This window comes from Oenanthe melanoleuca, chromosome 2 (assembly GCF_029582105.1).
Source record: "Oenanthe melanoleuca isolate GR-GAL-2019-014 chromosome 2, OMel1.0, whole genome shotgun sequence".
In the NCBI taxonomy this organism is placed as follows: domain Eukaryota; kingdom Metazoa; phylum Chordata; class Aves; order Passeriformes; family Muscicapidae; genus Oenanthe; species Oenanthe melanoleuca.
The window spans coordinates 138,802,984-138,821,847 of NC_079335.1; the positions used below are offsets into that span (position 1 = coordinate 138,802,984).

General features: G+C 39.2%; 1 protein-coding gene across 4 annotated transcripts in view; it reads left to right on the forward strand.

Moving 5' to 3' along the window:
- The window catches only part of DIP2C (disco interacting protein 2 homolog C), a 306,400-nt gene that overhangs the window by 250,220 nt on the left and 37,316 nt on the right, over positions 1-18,864 (forward strand). For all 4 annotated transcript variants that reach the window (XM_056484528.1, XM_056484530.1, XM_056484527.1 and 1 more), the window contains 6 exons: positions 1,875-1,998; positions 3,604-3,725; positions 6,364-6,475; positions 6,563-6,672; positions 9,425-9,555; positions 18,195-18,363. In XM_056484528.1, coding sequence (XP_056340503.1) covers positions 1,875-1,998; positions 3,604-3,725; positions 6,364-6,475; positions 6,563-6,672; positions 9,425-9,555; positions 18,195-18,363 — 768 coding nt within the window. The remainder of the gene's footprint in view (positions 1-1,874; positions 1,999-3,603; positions 3,726-6,363; positions 6,476-6,562; positions 6,673-9,424; positions 9,556-18,194; positions 18,364-18,864) is intronic.

Below are 18,864 nucleotides of genomic sequence, written 5' to 3' on the forward strand. Positions count from 1 at the left end.
CTCTGGTTCACTGGCAGCAAGTGCCAGAAGTCTTAAATGTAAACAAGCTTTGCACAAATGCACTTAATTTACAGCAATTCCCTATCTGTCAGGACCTATGCTTCTGATGAGTGTGGGGAGATAAAAGGTCCTTCTTCTCATAACCATGGAAACAGACAATTTCTTGAAAGAAGAAATGGAGAGTTTAAGTACATTCTCCTGAAAGGTCTGCAGTGGCAGGACAGCCAGACCTCATGTTGCTTTGGCATACTCAGGGCTGGACAGATGGAAGTCATCTCTGGTCCAGCATCCACAGAGTTGCATATGTCTTTAGGGAAGCTTTCTTAGTGAAATGGTCTCCACATTGAGCAGAAGAGTGATTAAAACTGTCTGAAGTGCAATCCAGTAAGTGTGGTTGCTGAGGATGATGAAGAGGAACGTTGAGCCCTGGCTTTGTTCATTTTATTTTTAGTTGAGTTGTGCTCTTTGTTGACAGTTTGTGATGAAGTCTGTGAATGCCAGGTGATACTGGTAGCATGGCACTGCTTGCAGTGCTTGCCCTTTGACAAATTGCTCCCTCCTCTCTGAAGCCTGGTCAGTAAACACTGCAGTGGTGTGTGGGGTGGTGGTGGATAGAAACCAGCATCAGAACAAATGCTTATTATTCCTTACCATGTTAAAATAGAGTGTTAAGAACATTCCATTAAAACAGTAGAACCTTCTTAATTTCTCTCTTAATGAAGATAGTGATGCAGTATTTTTTATTGTATTACATTGCATTTTTGATGCACTGTTCTATTTTACTATATGTTTATGTGTTCTTCTTTAGTATATGTATATTTACATATTCTTACATATTCTTACCTTTTTTCTCCCAATTTTTTCAGAAACACTTTTTTAAAGTGAGCTTAGTGCTTGTGATAGGTGCCAGGTGTGTCACAGCTGTACTGGTGACTGAATTCCTGTTTGTCCACAGAGCAAGTACACAAGCCAAGATACAGCCCTTCCCATACTGCCCTGTCCCTTTCTCCCATCCCAGACCAGGCCTGACCAGCTCTAGGTGCAACCAGTCTGTCCTGCACATTCATTTTTAGACTTCTGAGATGTCTGCCTACAGTGGTAGTGAAGTTTGTGATACAGGTGTATATATTTTTCTAAATGTGTACTTGTGTGTGTGCATATATCCATGCACATATATATTTAGGAAGTGCAAGAACTGTAACACTCATTCAATTTAAAACACTGTGACTGTTTGATAATTTTGGGTTTACATTATTTGAAATGCTTCAAAAATGCCAAGCTCATGCTGACCAGAGTTATTCAAATTTAACAAATGCCTTTCTTCTCTCTTTCATTTATATGCAATATAAGTGCTTATCTTCTGTTCCAGACTAATTCTCTTTCCCATCACAAAGTATTGTTTTCTCTTGTGTCTTTTGTCTTTAAAGTATTTCTGCTGAGCTGTTTGGCTCCACTCCAGCGTGCAGACAACAAAATGCAATTTTCAGAATTGCTCTCCACAGATGCTCCAGTTTGCTACAGAGACCTTAAAGGCACTTCCCTGTCTGCAGCAGGAATGCTGCCTGTGTAGCAAAGGAAGTACAGGTTACATGGGCAGGATATTAGCACGCTGCTGTACTGCCCTGGTGGAGGTAAAAGCACTGTTGAGGGCAAAATGCACAGAGAAAGGAACAGAAAACATTTCTCTACTTTAGAAAAAAAATTTTTTTCCTTCCAACTACAGTTTGACCTAAGGCTGAATCTTTCCATATTTCAAGTCGATTGCATGGCATATTGTGGCTGCCCCTCATCCCACAACTTCTAAGGTGAAGAGGAAAATAGAGTTTCAGCACATCACATTATCTCCTGTGACATTTCTCTTTCTTCCCGTGCAGGGAACAATAGCCAACTCTCTGACATGTGTCCAGCTGCATAAACGAGCTGAGAAGATAGCTGTCATGCTGATGGAGAGGGGACATTTACAGGATGGAGACCACGTGGCTTTGGTTTACCCACCAGGTAAAGAATTGCTGCAGCAGTACCTTGGGACTTCTGGAAGTTCATCAAGATCCTTCTGAACAGTGCTGCATCAGGGGTGTTACCATGTACACCATGTTAATTGTCAGAACACAACATGTTTGCCTTCTGCACTTTCCTTTGAATTTGGTCAAATGTATCTAAAAGAATCTCTCTTTATGCATACATACAGATTTTATTTATTTGGTTCAGATTAAGACTAACCTGTGTTTTTAAAACCTGTCTCTTACGAGCAGTCAAATTTAATTACTACTTTTTTTAAAATTTGCTGAATACAGATTATTTTATGAGCTGCTAAGTGTTCTTAGATTCACCTGTTTAATTCCCTCTTGCAACTGCTGCATTTCATGAGTGTAAAGCAGCAATAACCAGGAAGTAATACATGGGAGGTTTTAGAGTAGAAATTTGACTGATAAGTAGCAAATTATTAAGAAATACAAAATTGTCATTACAATCTTCTCTATAGATTCTTAATCTAGATAGCTCTGTTGGTTTGGTTTTTCATCCTTTGGCTTCAGGGCTTTTAAACTGGTGTTACCAGTTAACACATTTGATGTGTGCTTGACATTATTTCTAATCTAGTGCTACTCTTTTATCTTTAACATTTCTTGTGTGTTGGTGAAATAAACAGTCCAATTTAAGGTCTGTAATGTGATATTTGGTTTGTAAGGACTGTAAGACACTGGTTATACCTTTGTAGTTATAGGAGCAGTTTTGTAATGGTTAGTATGGGAAAACCTTTTCCAAAAAAGAAGACTAATATTTTAAACTTAAATGTTAGTTTTCTGTATTTCACTTCCCATGAATGAAAAATTTTATTGCAGGAACAATAACCTACCAATATTACAGATCCTTTTCCACTGAAAGAATAAACCAACCCCCACAGTTATCTATCACAGCCTGTGTAGAGCCCCAGGGAGGAGACAGACAGCAATATTCAAGGGATCTTTGAACTGTTGTCTGTTCAGCCTCCTTAGGTAGCCTGGAGGGTGCTGTCCATTGTCCATCACCTGCAGTCAATATTTATATGGCACAGCATCTAATTTTATGTTAGAAGCAGGATTTCAAAATCATTGCTCCCTTTATTACTGTAAAATTTCAGGTAGGTAAGTCAAGGCTGCCTATGTGAGGTTAAAAATGGCAAGAAAAAGACAGTATTTCATGGAACCTCCAGATGTCCTTTCTGCAGCTGATAGCATCAAGCATCATCCTACCTTGTCCTTTTGCTGGGACATCTTCTTCTTGTACACTCTATAAATGTACATTTAGGAAGATAATTAATCTGTAGAAATCAGTCCTTTAAACAGGTTACTTCCTGCACAACAAACTGAAGTTCCCCTCAGTGTTGATATCTGGCTGCATTTTGTGTGTCACCTGTGGTTTTTCATGGTCAGAATGGTGTGGCTGAGAGGAATCAGTGAAGCTGAACAAATACTGACAAGGGGCTGAAAAAGAAGCCTGTTAAAGGGCTTAGTCACTCATTTAACCTTCTGGGTTCAGTTCCAAGTAATATTTGTGCTGACATAGGAGTCTGTGATTAAAGGATTTGGTTTTCAGGGGAGGCTGTCTGCTTTGCTCTCCGTGCAGGGATAGACCTGATTGCGGCGTTCTACGGATGCCTGTACGCAGGCTGTGTGCCGATAACAGTGCGACCTCCACACCCCCAGAACATTGCCACCACCTTACCCACCGTGAAGATGATCGTGGAGGTGAGCATGCGCCTCAGATTGCAAGGGCAGATGGCATGGGCGGTGATTTCATGTCTTTAGGAGCAGTAACTTGAGTGAGGGGTTCAAGAGTTGTGTTCCTTCCCAGGACTCAGGACCTCAGTGTGTTGCAAAACCAACACTGCTTGGCAACATACAGCCTGCTCACTTGAGCTGTCACATTTTGCCTCAGTCACATGATTCCTTCCAAGAAATATATTTAAAAGTGCTTCTTTATATTTAGCAATGTGCCTAGAAGGGTAGGATTCCTCACTGACTGTTGAGAACAACCTCAGTGGGAAGTTTATCCTCACCCAATGGCATGCTCACCTCTGAATATCCAACTGTTCTGCATTTAAAACAATTTCAAAGTTTTGTTGTGAAGAAGTTGGTCAGTCTTTTGTTTCATCCAGGAAAGTGTTACTCAGGCTTTTTCATTCAGTGCTTTCTTTTGGTATTTTGGCTTTATCTAATGATGTTTAACCTTTGTTGCACATAAATAACTTCAAAGTGCTTGTTACTGAGGGAAATAAAAAAATTGAAATTAGATAGCCCTTTACATCTGACAGTTTCCAATTTATTGATTGGAATTCTGAAGAAACAAGTGGAAACAAATTTGGTTTTTTACCATTGCTAATTAATTTTGATGTTTTCATTAACAAGAAGTAGAAATAGTTGTAAATTTTGGCTTTCCTTATGGTATCAGAAGCAACAAAGTATCAGAAGAGGTATAAGAAATTGTCCTATTATTTTCAGGTTCTTGTTATTTAATATTTTGGCACTCAATGTTTTTAAAAATCAATTTTAACATACAGAAGTAATGTAAAATGTGTTTTTTTCTTTTGATGTTTAATAGCTAAACTGGATGTTTGATTTCATGATAAAAAACTGACAGGTCTAAGCTGACTTGTATTCATTGTTTCTTCAACAGTCTAACTTTATCTAAAGTGTTGACATTTATTAGCCATATTAATGCCAGTTTGACTTATAAACCTCTCAGCTCTGTTTTACACAAGAATTCCTCTCAATTTTGAGATTAATGGCCTTGTAGATATTAAAATATTGCAGCTGTTCTTTCATTGCCAATGCAGTCACACAAATTTTCTGATATGATGGGGTTAATGCCTGCTGTAACATGTTGTATGTCTGCACAGCACCTTTTGAAGTCAATATGAATGACTTCTAAGTAAAATTTGGCCTGCATAATTGTGTTTTTGTGATGAGCTGGTAGCTGTAAATTATAACTGAATTGAGCCCTACCTTGAGAAGTTGCTAACCTGCAGCTAAGCTGTGTTCTGTCTCATTCCCACCATCCTTGTGTGTTTACTTCTGATTCTCCAGGAATGGAATTCTCCAGGCATGGATATTCTGTATTTTAATGAACCTTTTGGTCATCCAGATTATGTAATTCCTGAGAGGGCTGGGAGCCACTAACTCTTGAAATTTATTTTGTTTATGGTTTAGTGTCCCAAATTTTCATGGATTAAAATTAGTACTGTAAGAATTAATTTGCCTTGCCATCACAATGAAAATGGATTAAGAGGTGCTGCAGTGGCTTTGTTTGTATTCACTTTTAGGTTAAACAGGCTATACCGGGCAGTCACGGGATTAGAGTGTCAAGGGATCAGAGTGATGTTTGCTCCAAATTTCAAAATGTCCAAATTTCTGGTGTTCTAAAAAGATGAATTTCATGAGATCATTGTCAATAGAAGCTGTTCTCTTCTGCTCAGAGATAAAATTTAATGTCCATATGATTACTGATTTTATTAGATTAAACACAGGAAATTTAGTGCACAATTAAATGTTTCATTTTCCTTAAAAAAATACTCTTAGTAGCTTTTGCACAGATTTTCAAGTTTGGGGGAAAGAAGAAAAATGTTGCCTTTTCAGTTTTTCCTGTATTTTATCTTCAGTGATTTCAGTCCTCATATGCATGTTTGTCTGAATTCCTTAAGCATATTAATGTTTATTATAAGAATAAGAAGTATTCTTATTAAGAAAGAAATATTCTTGTAGTTGATACCTATGAACATTTAAAAATAGCAAATCTAAAACAAGAATTCAGCATGTATCATCTAAAGTTTGGTGCTGGTGGTGTTTGCTGTAAGCTCACAGTTTAATTTTTTAGTGTCACTTGCACAGTTTCTGTTCTGGAGCTGCTTTTGCCAATATCAGAAGAGCTCCCCGTGGTTTATCGGTAGCACAGGAATTTGAAATACATGGCTAATTTAAAATTGACTTGAGATAGTAAAATTATTCATATAAAATGGCAGACTACATTTTGGTTTATCTGAAAACATTCTTTATAAACCAAAATATATTATTGTCTCTTAGGAAATCTTTTGGACACAGTCTTCACTTTGGGGTGAGAGCTGATACCATGTGTTGGAAAGGTCACATTCTCACTATTAAGGTGTCTTTAATTTCATTACAATGCTCTTCTCAGAATAGTTGTAAACCTCACATGACTTTGTCTTCTTTGAGAGCTGCGTGTTTTGAGCATCTTTCCACCGCGGATCAGAAAACAAGGTTGATATACCTGTGTCCTGTTCTGGCAGAAAATAAATCATGGTGGTGTCCATTTTCATGGGAGAGTTGATTAGTATCCCATGATGGTTTTATTTATTCCTTGAATTTCTAGGTGAGCCGCTCTGCCTGCTTAATGACTACGCAATTAATATGTAAATTGCTGCGGTCGCGAGAGGCGGCGGCGGCAGTGGATATCAGGACATGGCCTCCAGTCCTAGACACAGGTGAGTGCTGGGTCAGGGCCCCTCTGTCTCTTTGCTCACTGGGCCTGCCAGTGACAAACACACGTTTTCTGTCTCTGTCTCCACCAGACGATTTGCCAAAGAAGCGGCCTGCACAGATCTACAAACCTTCTAACCCCGAAACACTTGCTTACCTTGACTTCAGTGTCTCCACCACTGGCATGCTGGCAGGGGTAAAGGTAGGGACTTCTTGTTAAAGCTATCCTTTTTGCTGTGCTGCCTGGCTGGCAGGTGGCTGCTCCTAATTCGTGACTTCTTGTGATTTTTGGAAGCAGGAATCCCTTGCAGATATTGTTTGAATCCATTGATATTAAATTGGTTCTTCTCCACTTGCTACAGCACTGTGAGTGGTGGGTTAAGCCCCTCTCCTCCTCCTCCTCCTCCAACTAAAAATTTCATTCCATTATTCCTGTGCATAGATGTCTAGTTTGTCTGTCTGAAAAATTTTTCAGCTTAAGCATCTGCTATTTCCATTTTATGAAGGAAATGAGACTGTCATCTTTTTCCTGCTTATTCCAGTGCCCCTTTGTTGCTCCCTTCTTATTGCAACTCAGCTACTGGCCATTGGTTTTCAATATTCTCTTCTTCTTGAAATTATGATTTCTCTGCTCTATTCACCCAGTAAACTACTAGAGTAAGCTGCAAAAAATTCATTGATAGATTTGTTTGCTAAGATCAGGCATCTTGAGCTCTTGAAATCTATTCTGCCATTTTCTTCAACCCTCTAGCCACAATTCATTAAATCTGTTTTACCTAACTTATGTATCCCACTCCTGGTTTCACCAAGACGCAGTAAAATCCCTCTGTTATTCCTACCTGTTTCTTCCTTACTCCTATTTGTTGCATATTCAAGGATTATGATTGCTTTAGCAATCTCTGCTGATGTATCACACTCAGAGCCTATGCTGAATTCCTCATGCTCTTTGGTGTCACCCATCTATTGCAGAAACTGTCAGCATAATTTATAAACAAAGAAAACATAATTTACCCAGTTTTTGGATGAAGAATGGAAGCAGTGAGCTGTTGAAGTGATCAGCTTGAGGCTGACTGATGATTAAAATGGTTGACCTGGCTGATGGTCACATATTGGACACTCCTGCTATATTCATTCCATCTAACTTAGAATGCTACTGTGCCTACAGATGTGGAGTAGTCGTTGGGCTCCTCAGTAGCCAACAGAGAAAAGCAGGGACTTTAGGGTATAATTTATCTGACTTATCTAAAACATCTATTTTTTAAAGGAATGAATGTCACATAAGTCTTCATTTCCTCTAGAGAAAGCCTCAAATGACTGTTTCAGATGCAGTCATCTGTATTAAATCAGGCCTGAATTACACTTTATCAGACTTGCAGAAATGGCTACTAACTATGCAAAGCGAGTATTTAGGAAACTTCAAAGATAGTCAAAGGCAGGACAAGTCAATGAGCTTTTCTTAGTGTGGCTAGAGGGAAATACAGATAAATCTATCAAGGAATTCTTGATTAGCTTCTAATATCTGGGTCACAGAGCCTGCAGGTCACTGACTCAGCAGGTTTATGTAAACAGTTACTATCTACAACATCATCACTAGTGATTAATTATAAAATGATCAAAAGAGGCCACAAGGCTTATATTCATAATGCAGTGGTACTAAATCAAAAGAAATGGCTGAATAACTCTTGTGGCTCCTGAAAAGTTGATAAATGTTTGTAATCACTTTGAAAGTAGTAGATTCCACTTGAATTTACTCTCAACAATTTCAAGATCTTGCATGCAGTATGGTGTAAAAATTCACAGAATAACAGCAGTTCTATGTCAATAGAGTTCAGTTTAATCCCATGTGAAAAAATGGTCTTGATTCAGCTGGAGTAGAATTAATCTGCAGGCTGGAGATGATCACCACAAAGTCACCATTTAGAGCTGGTCCTTTTGCATCACTTGGAACACATCCAGCCTCAGTTACAGCTGTCATTGGAATGGAGAAAAAGTCACTTCTGGAGCTTCATTCCCCTGTTTACTTTAAGAGCAAATAAATTTTACCTTCCAAGTGCCCATTTTCCTCCACTGACTCAGTGAGCAGTATATAAAGCAACCAGCTCCCTCTGTGGCAGAGATCAAAGGTTTGGTAAGGTAACTCCTATCCAGACTGTATTTCTAACAGATGTCTTTCTTGTTACTAATAGAGAGGACAAACATTAAAAGATACTTTATTTTTTCCACTATCATTAGAACTTGTAAGTCACGATGGTTAAGTGGAAAGCATCCTAAAACTACAATAAAAATCAGATTAATTTCCTTTGGATCGGTTTTTTTATTTCTACTTTCTGCTTGTATTATCTTTGAAAGCTTCCTTACCAAGATTTTAAGAGCCTGTTTCTCAACCAGGAGCTGGATAACATGAAGATATTTTACAGATACTTATTTACAGAAACTTTACTAAGGTTACTGGGGATTTTTATTGCTAAATTATTAGGTCCATAGTACAGCTTTGCTCGCAAAATCCCTTTCAATTTAAAAAGTGCTTTAACATTTTTTATTTATTTTGTTAATAAATACATACTTTAAAATATGATACTGATGATCAACAAAGTGTTTCATTCAGTCATTCATTCCTTTACTCTTCCAAAAGTACAGCTTGTTATCATTAACTTTGCATACAGCTTGGTGCACATCTTTAAACCACTCACAGCTTTCTTCCTAAATCACTTCAAACTTACCATTCATTCTGTCTCCTCTCCCCTTTCACAATTATTTGGATGCCTTCTTGAAAGAAAATTATGTTTTCTAAGATATAAATTACCTGTGAGCATAAAGTCAATTGCATTGAGCATAAAGTCGGTATTTATTTAGTGTTTTTATCCTGTAATTGATGTAAGCTCTTGGTGCAGTCTGGGAGTGAGCCTTCCAATGGCACAGTAGATCATTTTAATTGCTTTGCTGTTGTCTTTCAGATGTCTCATGCAGCCACTAGTGCCTTTTGTCGTTCTATTAAGCTGCAGTGTGAGCTTTATCCCTCCCGCGAAGTCGCGATCTGCTTGGACCCCTACTGTGGACTTGGGTTTGTCCTCTGGTGCCTCTGCAGGTGAGGCTTCTCCTCAGCCTTTTCTGAAACACATTTCCATTGTAGTGTGGCACAGCAGAACGAGTGATTGAGTGATGAAAGGATGGGAGGAGCAGCCAGTGCCCCTGGGAGTGCCACAGGCAGTTGGAGTTGTGGAAGCTGTGTGGAGCTGCTGTGTGGAGCTGCTCTGTGGAGCTGCTGTGTGGAGCTGCTGGGTGGAGGATGTGGTTTGTTTGAGCAGGGCATGGCCGTGGGTATTTAGGCTTGGAAGTACAGAGCATCAGCATGGCTGCTCATCGACCTCCTGCTGCTTTACTGCTGCCTCTGCAGAGTCTGGCTTGTTTTATTTGATGAAAGCAGTACTTTACCAATATTACCTTAATATTACCTTATTTCTCTTTTTATTTTCTCATCTGAAGACAGGAGTAGGTATCAGGGGGCTCTCATTTGTGAGTCTTTCAGGATGCGATTTTTGCAGAGACACAGAAATGTGTTTTCTTGCAGGTACTTGTATGGCAGTAGCAAAGTTACCAGAAAACAAAACATTTCTAGTGAAATGTGAATCAGCTTTTTTGGTTAATAAATTGAGAAATTTCTGTCAATCTCTATACTCCAGGGAAGTTACAGTTCAGCACTGAAAGCAGGTCTATTGATTTTTTTTTAAGTTAGCTGGGTTGACGCATTGGCAAAGGAAAAGAACTGTGGGAGTGTTAATGGAACCCATTTTGATGAAGGCATCCCAGAGTCACAGTAGTCTGACATCTTTGCTCTCTCCACAGAAAGTTCTTTGGTGTTAGCAGTACTGCTATTTTTAGTTACCAAAATGAAGATAATCCACAGCATTAAAAATACTTTGGATAAACTTTGTACCAATTTACTAAATACCTGAAGGAAACATTATTTTGATAACAACTGCAACAATTTCTTTTCAGCAATTATTTTTTATTTTAAGGTAGGCTGTTGGCATGGTTTATTGCCCTTTTAAAACATTTCTTGTTATATATTAAATAGGCTAAAGATTAACAGTATTATGTTATTCATTCTTGATCAGTTTCTCTTGATTTAAGCTATACTTGCTTAATACTGTTTTGGATTTTACATAGGGATTAGAGTTGCCTTTGCTTTGAAAAACTTTTGGGTTTTCAGTGTTTTATTTACCCAATATAAAATAAAGCTATTGCGGCTGCAAAAAAAAAAAAAAAACCAAAAAAAAAAACCCACTACACAAAACATTCAGAAATATAGAGATTTTAATTAAATCACGCTGGTTTAAGTTTAAATTTTTAAATGTTGTTCTTTTTAAAGCTGGTTGACTATTTCTGATAAAGTCTTGAGTGTTCCAGCATGTGCTGATGTCAGCACTGTTAGGCCAGGGAAGGTCTGCACCATAGGAGAGTTCAGCTAAGGGATGTATTGTTGTACAGGATAGTGCTGGAACACAGAGCATCCAGGAATAACTTCTATGTAACATTATGATAGAGCCATAAAACACAGATAAATGTTGACCTATCCAAAACCCAAGTAATTTGTGGTGCCCAAGACTCTCCTGAATGCAAATTTTTTTTTTCTTCCTGAACCATTTTTCCAACAAATACCCATTTGCTGCCCTTAGGTCCTTCCCAGGGCTGATAGTATCCAGCCTTTCAGAAGGAGAAGATTGTTTATGACTGGCAAGTGAATTAAGGCAGCAAGCCTCTGGGAGAAAGCAATCAGAGCCTGTGCTCATTTGTAGCTTACAGAAGGAATAGAAAATTTTATATACCATTTTCAAAGAAGAGAGAGAAAACAAGGGAGTTGAAGGAACTGAGATCAGGTCAGAAACGCTCAAGTCTTATGAACCTTCTCATCAATCTTTTCTTTGCCACTGATCCCCTGTTCCTATTAAATCAGAAAAACTTCAGGCTGCTAGAATTGCAATTGTCATTTGGAGAAAGCTGGCATCAGATACAGGCTAATTAATTCCACTTACAAATCTAATTTCCATTTCATTACTATTTTAGAAATGAGTATTATTTGATGCGATAGGAAAAAAATACATCCTGGAGTTTATAAGCCTCTTACTCCTCATAACTTAAAATTTTGTGGCTTTGCATTTTACCCTTTGAGGTTCAAAACTGGATCCTGCCCAACATTTCAACCCAAATTTCTAACTCAGAGAATTTTACTCTAAACTTATGATTGTCTGTCACCACTTCCATCTACTAAATGAGTATTTCTAATGTCATATGGAAATGAAGTTTGGTCTTCAATTTTTTATAAGTTAGGGGCTTTTGAGAGTTAAATAGGAACTCTTTGTTTTAGGAGCCCAGCAGGAAGAAAGAGCAACCTCCTGTGTTGGGTGCAGTTAAAAGTACATTTAAATTCATTTATTAACTAGACCAAAGGAGGCATTGACTAAGGAATTGAAAGAAAAACTAACCTTTTATCCCCATTATAGGTGCTTAGATGTTGTGCTGGCCTGCTCCACTGTGGTGCCCCAGAAATGCCCCATTCTGTGAGGTCAAAGCTGCTTAGGAAAGCTGCTGGAGCATGGAGCCAGCCCTTTGGTAAGTTTGGAATATATTGCATAGTTTTGCAAAGTTTTTTATTTTTTTTAAATTTATTATTTTATGGCCTAAAGGTTATAAAATAATAAAGAAAAGAAACCTTGCAAAGCAGAGCAATACATTGAAAAGAACTGTTCCCTCTGTACTGGCTGCATGCTCCAGCAGGGTTTCCTTGGAACCTTTGTCATTGGACAGCAAGTCCTGGGTGTGGCAGCAGACATCAGCCCTATGTGAGTTCACAAACCCCTAACTTCCTAATTTTAATGAGTTCTTACTCATGATTCAATAAAAGAATACCTTATCTTTGTGGTTTTGTCTTTAATAATCTTATTTATCCATTCTGAGAAGGTGATCCTAGTATTCTGACTTGCATTGCATTACATTTTAAAGTGATTTATATTCTTTAAAAGGAAAAATAATTCCTGAAATGTAAAAAAAAAAAAAAGAATTCTAAATCCCATTGTTCAGAAATGCTTTCTGAAATTAAGATGTACCTGTCTTAATGCTTCTCACTGTGGGGCAGAATACAGCATTCTGCAGTTCATTAGTGAGGATTCACTTAATTTATAGTTGCTGAGTAATGCAAAATAATAAGATTTTTCCCTCTACTTTAGCCCAGCTAAGCCAACTTAAATTGCAGTTCTACTTTTACTGCTGAAAGACAGAATTGCCCTTGCTCAAATTAATGTTAAGTGCATTAATGATTTTTAATAAACTTTATATATATTTTCAGAAACTGAGCCTGTAGTAGTGTAAGTAAGTGAGACTCAGACTGGACCAGAGGAACTGAATTTTCTGGTCCACAGTGGCTGTGAAGTAGATAACATGACTGCTATGAAATGGTCCAGGCTTTCCAGGGAAGGTGCTTTCTCCTATCCTGCTCCTGCTGCCTCTGTTCCATAGCATGAAGCCAAAATCCACAGTGGTGCTGACAGGTGGCTTCTGCTGCAAAAGACTGCAAGGTTTCTTAGTAACCAGACAGGTGGAACTGTGCAAGAAGTAAGCAAGGGATTCCAATACTAACAGAAGAATTGAATTTTAGGAAAGTTTATTGTGTTAGGAATCACAGATTTTGTTAGGTTTTTAGTCTAACTTGAAGATAACTGGAAGGCATGAGCATTTAACCCAATTTCCAGCCCATGTGCAGCAAATTAAAGGCAAGACTGCATAAAGAAGCCAAAATGCCACATCAGAACCAGATAATTCTGACATGGAAGGATAGGAGCATAAACATCTGTCATGTATTTTGCAAAGTGCATAATTGGCACAGGAGGAATGTGAAGGTGTGTTGTCTCCCCACACACTGCTATGTGCCAGTTTCCTGGAGAGTCTGTAGCCAATGGCAATTTGTAGAAAAAGCAATTTGCTTTCCTTCCACATTACATAAGCCTGGACAGTTCAGGGGCAGCTGAAAGCCCTGAGTCACCTTGATATGTGAGTTCTGAGATGAGTTGGCAGACTTACCTCATCACCTCTGGAGATATGCACATACACAGGGTATATGAGGGACAGGAGAGATGGTGGTAAGGAACCAGAATGATGCTCAAGGCTGAGCAATGGCCTTTTGCTGTCTGTGGTACTGATGGGTTACCTGCTTACCATGGGCAGTCCTGCTCCTAGAGCACTGTGTGCCTGCCATCATCTTTGCGCTCTGCAGGTGGGGTGAGGTCCTTTACTTTTTCTCCAAAAGTCCCTGTTTTTTGTACATAGTGGATCTCCACTTTGGCACCAGTGCTTTGAAGAAAAAGAGAAATATATGTCCAAACACTGTCCTCTACAGCCTGTACTGTTTGTTCTTCCTAGAAGCTCTGGTACAAGTCCAGGTGATTGTGAAGACTTTTGTTCTACTGAACATCCAGTTCCCATACCTGTCCCTCATCACCAAATAGCATTTGTAGTAATGCAGAAACCAAATGCATACACTTCCAGGATTCAGCAGTACCCACCTGCCTCCTTCAGTTAAGTGGGGAAGCAGCTTATGTCACCTGACAAGGACACAGGAGTAAGGGCAGTGATGGGTCAGTAACTGCCAGAATGCAATTGCAAATTGCACTTGCCATTGTCAGCATTTATTGACCTGCTGAAATTTTTGGAACTATAATAAAACCTCAGCTTTTACTGTTAATCTGCCTCAGCACAATGTGGGCTTAAGTTCCAATTCAGTGGAACAGTGAAGTGCCAAGAGGTCCTTCCAGGAATCTCTGTACGGTGCCAGAACAGCCTGCAGGCAGCAGAGCCAGTGTCGTGATCAGATGGTGCCGTCGTACCAAAATACATCCTGGTGCTTTTACCTGGAGTGCTGCTGTTCTTGGGCAGCCCTTGCTTACTGCAGGCACACAGGCTCTTCATTTACTGCCAAAATCCAAGGCTTTGTCCACCACATGAATACTTTTTTTCCCTGGATTGCTCTGCAGTCCCCTAAAGGAAGACAGCATTTCTAAAAGGTGATCTTGCACCTCAGCCTCCCCTGCATTTCACCTTGCATCTGCATCCCAAAAGTCATTGTGACAAGCTGGTTCAGGGATGCTCTGCACTGTGTCTACTGCTGTTGTTACCACTTGCATCAGGAGGTGGATACTTTTGTGACCCAGATTTCTGAAGCAATGGAAGAAACAATCTTGATACAGTTCCATCCCAGTATTTAAGTAAGTAAAATCTTGCATCTAGTCCACTGTATCATATATTGTTGCAATCTCAGAAGGGGGAATTTCTAAGATTTCAGAAAGTTCGACAGTTTATATTTAAACTCCCAACTTTTTCCTAATATCCCATTTATCCCTGCTGCCAGAGTGTTCACTGTGATTTTGTTGGTTCCTGTTTTAAGGTGTTTAATGGCAGTGCCTCAGTTTCAGAATAACTCAGCCAGATCTAGAATTCCATACCTGGATGAACCTACCAAACTTCTCTGCCATTCCTAGAATTACATGGAGGCAGCATTGGCAGAATTTCCTATAGGTTTGGAACCATATCAAGCTTCATCCAGCACCTCCAAAGCAGCCTTGCACAACTGCAGTTTGTTCAAGCCCGTGGTCCTCTATGTGGGGTTTGGCATTCATGCTAAGCAAACACTCTCTAACATCTCACAGTGATTTGAAACCACTACAATGGTATGAAATGTTTCAACCAGCAGTACCAAGAGTATTTTTTCCTCAGCTTCTTTCTATCAAAACACAGGTGATAGACAGCTTTTTAGGGGAATATAAATCTGTGAATTTTCAGGGATATGTAGCATTTTGTGTCTTGGACTGATACAGAAATTCTGTGTAATGTCTCAGAGATTGATTCAGGGAGTTGAGCCCAGTTATGGCTCATTGTGGTGACCAGGTGCTGCATAAACCACTTCAGCTGTGGAACTGGCACATTCACCCCACAATTATGCCTTTGTAGTTCTTCTTGTAGCTCCACCAACTGCTCTTGCAAATCAGAGGATATGCATGGATTATTAAACCACAGCTCAGTAGGCAAAGCCTGTGTTGGGCATGAAGTTTGCAGGCATGGTATCAGCTGGCTGTGGGTTTGTGTAGTGCAGTCAAAGCAGCACGTGTGAGGCTCTCCACCACTAAAAGTTTTCTTCCTGCTGGATATTTCCTTCTGCTGTGCAGCTTGGTCCTGAACCCCCACAGTATCTTTGAGTCATTAGAAACTCAGAAAACATACTAGCAGCATCTTAATTTGTTTCAGTCTAATTGGAGTAATTTTTTTAGTCTAAGCCTGATTATAAGAGTATTTGTTTCCCTCAATCTGAAGAAGATGGATTATTTTGCATTCAGATCCTCATACTTTGCTGCAGGACTGTTGGTGGGAGCAAAATGACTTTCTTGTCCATGAGTTGATCAAGACAGGTTAACAGCTCATCCTCACACATTAGTGTTGCTGAGGGGGAAAACATCATCTTTGGTGTAAATTCTGCTATTTTAAATGATTCCCTGGTAAAATACACTCGGAATCAACTTCCTGTTTTCCTACCAAAGCAATTGCAGCACAGCAATATTACTGTGGAGTTTGTGCAAGCACTTTTCAGTACAGGGATAAAGTTTGTTCTTTTGATTTGGTTTTGATTTTGGTATGTCTGTCCAGTTAAATAAGTGATACCTAAGGGATCTTAATGTGGTTGTGAGTAATAATTCTCCCACATTTGACACCTGGGATCATGTTTATTATTGTGCAGATGATTTTTTCACCTGATACAGATGATACAGGGTCAGAGGGAAGGGTTTGAAGGTGCATCTCTGCATACCATATTTGTACAGATTGGAGCCAATCCCAGGTTTTTCCTTGAGTGGTTACAGCTTCCTGTTTGTAAGAATGATGTGTTTACCAGACAGATTGTACACCTTGATTGTTTGTGGAGCCCTAAGCCCTAAGCTTAAAGATCTTTTGATCTTAGTTCTCTGAAAAACTTAATAAAATTTGCTAAGAGGTATTTATAGTAAAAATTGGTACTACAGCCTGGCTTTCACTTGAGCTCAGGGCATTCCCCTTTCAGGCAAGGGTAATGCTGCCAAGATCTCTGTTCACATGTTTGTGCAGCACATGCTCGAGGTTCAGTGATACTTTATTCTGGTTCCATGAAGGGGTAATGGTTCATTTGCCCATGCGGTGCCGTGGCCGTCGTGTCAGCCCCATCCCAGAACACATCACTCCATGGAGAGCCACTGCTCATCAATCACCCAGAGTGGCAGAAATGGGGACAAGCAGTCAAAGACAAAATTTCTCCTCTGTGATAAATGACATTGCTTGAACTGTAGTTCATACATATTCCATGACATTCTTAGACTCATACTCCAGCAGAGACCTAAACAGTTTGGATTATTAACTGCTGTTGTGGCTGGACTTGTTCACCTTTTTTGCCTTTATCATAAAGACACCCAGGTCACACAAAGCCTCATTCTGCATGGCACAGCTTTTAAAAGCACTCTCATCTGGGTTGGGGGAAGTGGGGACACTCACTCACCAAGGAGGGAATGTGTGTGTGTGTGTGTGTGTGCGTGTGTGTGTGTGTGCAGCCCACCTGCAAAAACTGCAAAGAGCCTGATGTCCAGTGTTACGGAGATGCTCAAATGCCTGAAAATAAAGTTCCATTTCATATCTTACCTCAGATACTTGGATTTGAAACCATTAACTTTACCAAGCTGGCATTTCAAGTTTTCAAGTCACAAATGAAATTCCTTTATGCATCATAAATCTTGGGGGCTTTCATGGTCCATTCTCAGAACTTCTGTGATTTGAAGACTTTATGCTGTCATCACCATTCCGATTTGAAATATCTACAGATCACAAATTTACATGTGAGGGGACTGTAAAATTGATGGTAAATCTGCCTGTGTGAGATGAGTGAACAACATAAAACCCATGGGAAATAAAGTCATCAAATTGGGAATATTTTTCCCTTGAGGAGAAACTTAGGTACAAGAGAAATTAGCTCTGACATAATTGTTTCCCTCAGGGACCCTGATAAGTGTATTTTTGCAATATTTATGCTCAGTGGGTATTCAGTATACAAGAGATGCAGTATATTTGAGTTTCAAAAGTTCTTAAAACTTGCACAGAAGAAATTTAAAGCTACAAGGGATGTTAAATTTCCTTCCTTTGAAATTGTTGCAAACCTCTTGCTTGCTTTAGCAGGAGACAAGTTGCTTCTATATTAAGTAATAAAGTATTCTTTTAGTCAAAGTCTCTTAAAAAGCTAAGTACTCAATCCAAAGTATTTGTCAGCAACACTTAATTTTTCTTAATATTATAATTAATATTAATATTATTATATTATATTATAATTAATATTAATATTATTCTTAATATTATTATTAATATCATTAATAACTCAGCTATTTTTCTCTTTTTTTGGTACAGTCCTAACAGCAAAGTCCACTGGAATTTGGAGTAAATTTTTAGTTTAGGACCCCATTCTGCCCGCAGTCCTCATGATCCATCATAGACTCTGGAATTACAGCAAAAAAAACAGGTTTAAACATTATGTTAAAATTCTGGAGCTGTGGAGGACTGTAACTTTACATGAATCAATCTGTGCTGTGATAAATGGTGTATTCAAGTACCCCATGGCTTGTCTGTGGACACTGGTGTTTAGTGTGTGTTAATGACTCTTGTGTCTTGCAGCGTTTATTCAGGACACCAGTCTATTCTGATCCCTCCCTCAGAGCTGGAGACCAATCCTGCCCTGTGGCTTCTTGCAGTGAGTCAGTACAAAGTGAGAGACACTTTTTGTTCCTATTCAGTCATGGAGCTCTGTACTAAGGGACTCGGTTCACAAACAGAGTCGCTGAAGGTGAGTGGTTCTGCTGTCCTGCATAGTGGGCTTTGGGAGCCTTGAACACTCTGCTGAATGTCTGCTGGGAGCAAAAAATCATCAGAGGGCACAGGCAGCTTCCACAGAACCCACGTTACTCCTTGCCAAAGGCTGTGTATCAATACCAGTCATTCTTCACATCATGGGGCTATTAAACATCAAGGAAAGGCTTTTATTTACCTAAGCTTTCTGATGTGTGTTGCACCCTGTGTTGATAGGCAAGTGTTGGAAAACAGAGTTGGAAATGTCCCAGAGGCTCAAGGAGTATTACATTATATACTGTGTTTTATGAATACCCTGATTATATGAAGTACTAGTTTAGTTTGACCCCTATAGTAAAATAATCACATACTTAAAAGTACTATGTTGTTTCAGCTAGATGGTCCTCATTGTATGGAGAGGAGGGTGTATCTCCCTTTTCCCCCTAGAATTAAAAGCCAGGTAGCCAGTTAAATATCTGGAATTTCCCATGTGCTACTG